The sequence below is a fragment of the Portunus trituberculatus genome, chromosome 28 (assembly GCF_017591435.1).
Source record: "Portunus trituberculatus isolate SZX2019 chromosome 28, ASM1759143v1, whole genome shotgun sequence".
Taxonomy (NCBI): Eukaryota; Metazoa; Arthropoda; class Malacostraca; order Decapoda; family Portunidae; genus Portunus; species Portunus trituberculatus.
Genome location: NC_059282.1, coordinates 10,116,056 through 10,121,055, shown reverse-complemented (window position 1 = coordinate 10,121,055; position 5,000 = coordinate 10,116,056). Strand labels below are relative to the sequence as shown.

Sequence of the window (5,000 nt, the reverse complement as noted above, 5' to 3'; positions counted from 1 at the left end):
GAGCACATAAGCACACAACAACAACAACAAGAAAAAAGAATAACAAAAAAAGAAAAAGAAAGGAGGAGGAGGAGGAGGAGGAGGAGGAGGAGGAGAAGCATATAACCAGTACTCACATTAAAAGTGGGCCTGACATTAGTGGGGGACATGATGCCATCCTTAGTAGTGCCTTGCGGTGGTGAGCTGGTGCCATCTTCCTCTCCCTTCCCGCCGTCCTTGCTCTCACTCTCACTCGATTTCCTCTTCCGCGTCACTCTCTTCCTCTCACTTCCCGCCGCAGTGAGAGCCGCCATAAACCCACCGTCGTCAGAGAGAGAGGCTGTGGAATGAGGTTACGTTAGGTTGGGTTTGGTTAGGTTAGGTTAGGTTAGGTTGGGTTGGGTTAAGTTAGGTTGGGTTGGATTAGGTTAGGTTAGGTTAGGTTTGGGTTAGGTTAGGTTGGGTTGGGTTAAGTTAGGTTGGGTTGGATTAGGTTAGGTTTGGTTACGTTAGGTTGGGTTTGGTTAGGTTGGGTTGGGTTACGTTAGGATGGGTTGGGTTTGGTTAGGTTAGGTTAGGTTTGGGTTAGGTTAGGTTGGGTTGGGTTAAGTTAGGTTGGGTTGGATTAGGTTAGGTTTGGTAAGGTAAGGTATGGTAAGGTAAGCTAAGGTAAGGTACGGTAAAGGTACGGTAAAGGTTAGGTTAGGTAAGGTAAGGTACGGTAAAGGTACGGTAAAGGTTAGGTTTGGTAAGGTAAGGGTAAGTAGGTAAGGTTAGGTTAGGTTAGGTAAGGTAAGGTATGGTATGGTTTGGTAAGGTAAGGTAAGGTTAGGTTAGGTTAGGTTAGGTTAGGTTTGGTAAGTTAAGGTTAGGATTGGTTGTGATAGATGCACATGGTTTTGTTCCTATCTTTGCCAGCCAGCCAGCCTCGAAGTAGTAGTAGTACTAGTACTAGTAGTAGTAGTAGTAGTAGTAGTAATAATAATAATTAGTAATAATAATAATAATAGTAACAATAATAATAATAATAATAATAATAGAGCAACAATAATAATGATTTGGTTGATGTGTGCCACAGGAAGTGTGTGTGTGTGTGTGTGTGTGTGTGTGTGTGTGTGTGTGTGTGTGTGTGTGTGTGTGTGTGTGTGCGCGCCCCTTGATTCATTAATACAAGATAAAATTTCTAGCGAGAGAGAGAGAGAGAGAGAGAGAGAGAGAGAGAGAGAGAGAGAGAGAGAGAGAGCTTAATTTTCCGGATAATTTCGTGTGTGTGTGTGTGTGTGTGTGTGTGTGTGTGTGTAATGAACATTAGCACATGACGGAAAAATGTGCGCACAGGTTTGGATTTGTGTGAAGGTCAGCAGTGTCTGTGTGCGTGTGCGTGTGCGTGAGAATTTATCCAGGCGGTGAGTCAGTGTGTGTGTGTGTGTGTGTGTGTGTGTGTGTGTGTGTGTGTGTGTGTGTGTGTGTGTGCATCAGCCCTCTCGCTCCACGCTCCGCTGTTGCCCTGGTCCACTTCTTCACAGGTGTGCGATGAGACACCTGTGCAGCCTGGCCTCACCTGCAACACACCTGCCTACCTTCCCCACAACTGCACTCACCAAACCTGCAATTACTTGACAGATAACTCAGGGTGTGGGTTGCTGTAGGCTCATACACACCTTTCTAATGTGAGGCAGGTGTGACTTAATTAGTGTTAGACTATGGTTCTCTATGTTCATTTCTCTATTTTCTCATTCCTTAGCTCCTCTCTTCTCTCTTTCTCTTTCTCCTCCCGCTCCCGCTCCGCTCTTCCTCTTCACACAAATCGATAACTGTGGCCGCTCTCTTTCTCACTCTCTCTCTGTGTAGTGTGCCAGTAAATCATAGTCCCGTATTCTCCAACGCTCCGCTCTCACCACCCAAGGCCACAGAGATGACTAGCCGTATTAATAATGTAGTAATCTTGTTAATCTATTGTTAATCTGCCACTAGAACCGTCACACCACCCTTGGCAACCTGTACACCACCAACTAGAGCCTTTGTAAAGTGGAGAGGAGATAAGGTGTTTGAGAATAAAGGTTTGAGTCTCTGGTGACCCCCGTTTGAAGGTCCACTCGCTCCCCAGCTGACGGCCACGTGGGGCGGGGCGGGGCGGGGTCAGGTCCCTAGGATGAGCAGGACGCCCGGGAGAGTAGGATAATGTCTTCCTCATATTTGGCACCGTTGTCTCGTAACTGTTTTTTTTTTTTTTTTTATCCTTCTCTCTCTCTCATTGTGTTTGTGCCCCTGGTTACGTAAAGGATCTCCCTCACCCCCCCTCATAGCTGTGTCCTGTATCCTTAGGTGTTGTAGGATTCCTGCCGTGTACCCAGAGTTCCTATACCGTCTTATCCATACGCTATCCTATAGTTTGAATCCTATCTTACGTAAACAGGATGGAAAAATTAAACCCCATGACTTAAATTAGTTATCCTAATCCTAATGTTCCTACTAGTTACATTCTGATCTTATCCTAATCCTATCCTATTCTAATCCTATTGCATGAAAATTATTTGGTCGCATCCTATCAGCCTGAGTCACTAACATTCTATTTTATCCTAGTATCCTATCTTGCACCCCTCGATTGTTGCTACGTCCTATCATTATCCTATCCTAAAAGAACTCTATCCAGTTTCCTCACAGCCTATCCTTTATCCAGCCCATCCTAACGCTATCCAAACATGCAAAATTAAATCAACTATTCTCATAAGATAGGATAGGATAATTTAATTGTACCCAAGTATCCTAACCAAAATAGTCTCAGGATTCCTAAACCTATCCTAACCCAGAGAATGACTTCCTATCCACATTATCCCAAGTTCCTGTCACCCAAATCCTACGCTTATACTGAAATCCTATCATTTAATCCTACGCTCTCTATCCTTTAATCCTTTCCTATCAGCTCTGCGCTCCACACTCAAGGATTAACATAGCCTTCGACATCCTGCAAAGTACATATCCTACTGAAGGACCCCCCAAAAGAATCCTAACCTCACATATCCTAACTTTTGAATAATCCATGGTTTTTCTTGTATCCTTATTAGCTTTATCCTACGAACATCCTATTAAGTGACCTAAAGGATATTGTACGTATCCTCAAGGGGTATCAAAGGAAATTGCTCAAATATCCTACATATACTTCAGGGTTCTGGCTGTCCTAACCCTAAATATCTTTATATCCTACGGTGACTAAACACTTATCCAATATCCTAAGGTGGTTTATCCTAGCATCCTACACACCTGATGACATCCTTCACTTCAAGGCACATCCTATCATGCTAAACTCCTAAAGCCTCGAAGTGTTTGTTATCCTACTTCAATCCTATCCTTTTTTTGTCAATAAATCCTTCAAGGTCACAAAGGATTCCTCTTATCCTCTTCAGATATCCTACTATCTCTACCATGCTCAAAAATCCTTCATGAAACACTACTGGATAACTCGGTATCCTAGAGCAACTAAATCCTACAGTATCCTACCATAACTGCCTTCCAATCCTTTTTTTTTTTAACCTATCAGCATCTTTAGAATCCTACACGATGACTTAGTATCCTAAAGAAATCCTGCTTGTAAGAAGTTAACATCAGTCGCTCCTATAATCCTATCCTGGAGTCCTCCACGTGAATCCTAACACCTATATCCTTCATCATCACGTTTCAGGATCTACACACATCATATCCTCGAATCCAGATATCCTTATGCCCTCTGAAATCCTTCTCAATTTTATCTAAAAGTTCAAGAATCCTAATATCCTTTATATAACTCAGCATCCTTCACATCCTATCACGACTTATCCTGCTATCCTGAAGCCACTCAATATCCTGGCATCCTTTAACCCGGCATATCCTATCATCCTAAAATCCTGGAGTTCTTAATTAATCCCTATCACGTTCTACAATCCTTCAACTTTGTATCCTTAATCACTGACACCCACTGTATGCTATTACATCCTCCACCTCCCTATCCTTCATCAGTCCTCGACACAAATCATATCCTATCCCATCCTACACCTCCCTATCCTTCATCATTCCTCGGCACAAAACGTATCCTAACACATCCTACACCTCCCTATCCTTCTCCAATCCTACACCAGTTTCCTATTCCATCCTACACCTTCCCATCCTTTACCAATCTTACACCCAACGTTTCCTATCCCATCCTTCAACAATCCTACACCCAATGTATCCTATCGCTCCACATCCTACACCTTCCCATCCTTTACCAATCCTTGACACTCAGTCCTATCCTACTCCTCTCCATCCTACACTTGTTAGTCACTTCCATCGGTGGTGGCACGTGGCTCCTCTCCTTGGCACTGACACAGCCTGGCACATTATCAACTCTTTGGCACTCTTGAAGCCTACACATTGGCATTTTCACCCTTACTGGCACTGTGCTTCCTTCCCCTCCCTCTCTCTCTCTCTCTCTTCAGTGTTTATGTTATCTCTTTCTATACTTTCTTTAATCTATCTCACTTGTTCCTTAACCTCTCCTCCTCCTCCTCCTCCTCTTTCCTCTTCTTCCTCCCCACACACCTTCCTGCTCCCCTTTCTCCCCTCTCACTTTCACTATTTCACCTAATCTCTCCCTAGTCCTCTTCCCTTCCTCCCACACTTTCCTCTCCCCTCTCCTCCCCACATCCCCCCATCCCTCCCTCCCCCCGTCCACAAGCCCAGGTCCTCGCTGTACACAGGGTAATAAGAGACAAATGCTACCAATGCCTTTTTTTTTTTTCCTTTTATTTCAAGTGACTCTCGACAGTACATAAGCGTAGCTGTGACTCCCTGGCACACCTCCACGGCATGCCAGGGGTGGAGAGAGCCAGGCAGGGGAGGGAGGGGTGGAGATAAGGAGATTAGTGGGGGTGAAGGTGGGATGGGTTGAGAGAGAGAGAGAGAGAGAGAGAGAGAGAGAGAGAGAGAGAGAGAGAGAGAGAGAGAGAGAGAGAGAGAGAGAGAGAGAGAGAGAGAGAGAGAGAGAGAGAGAGAGACGGACCACGAAG

The 5,000-nt window shown here is 44.6% G+C and overlaps 1 protein-coding gene across 2 annotated transcripts in view; it reads right to left on the bottom strand.

Annotated features, from left to right (window-relative positions):
- The window catches only part of LOC123510283 (serine/threonine-protein phosphatase 1 regulatory subunit 10-like), a 44,747-nt gene that overhangs the window by 4,864 nt on the left and 34,883 nt on the right, over positions 1 to 5,000 (bottom strand). For both annotated transcript variants that reach the window (XM_045265282.1, XM_045265283.1), the window contains one exon: positions 117 to 319. In XM_045265282.1, coding sequence (XP_045121217.1) covers positions 117 to 319 — 203 coding nt within the window. The remainder of the gene's footprint in view (positions 1 to 116; positions 320 to 5,000) is intronic.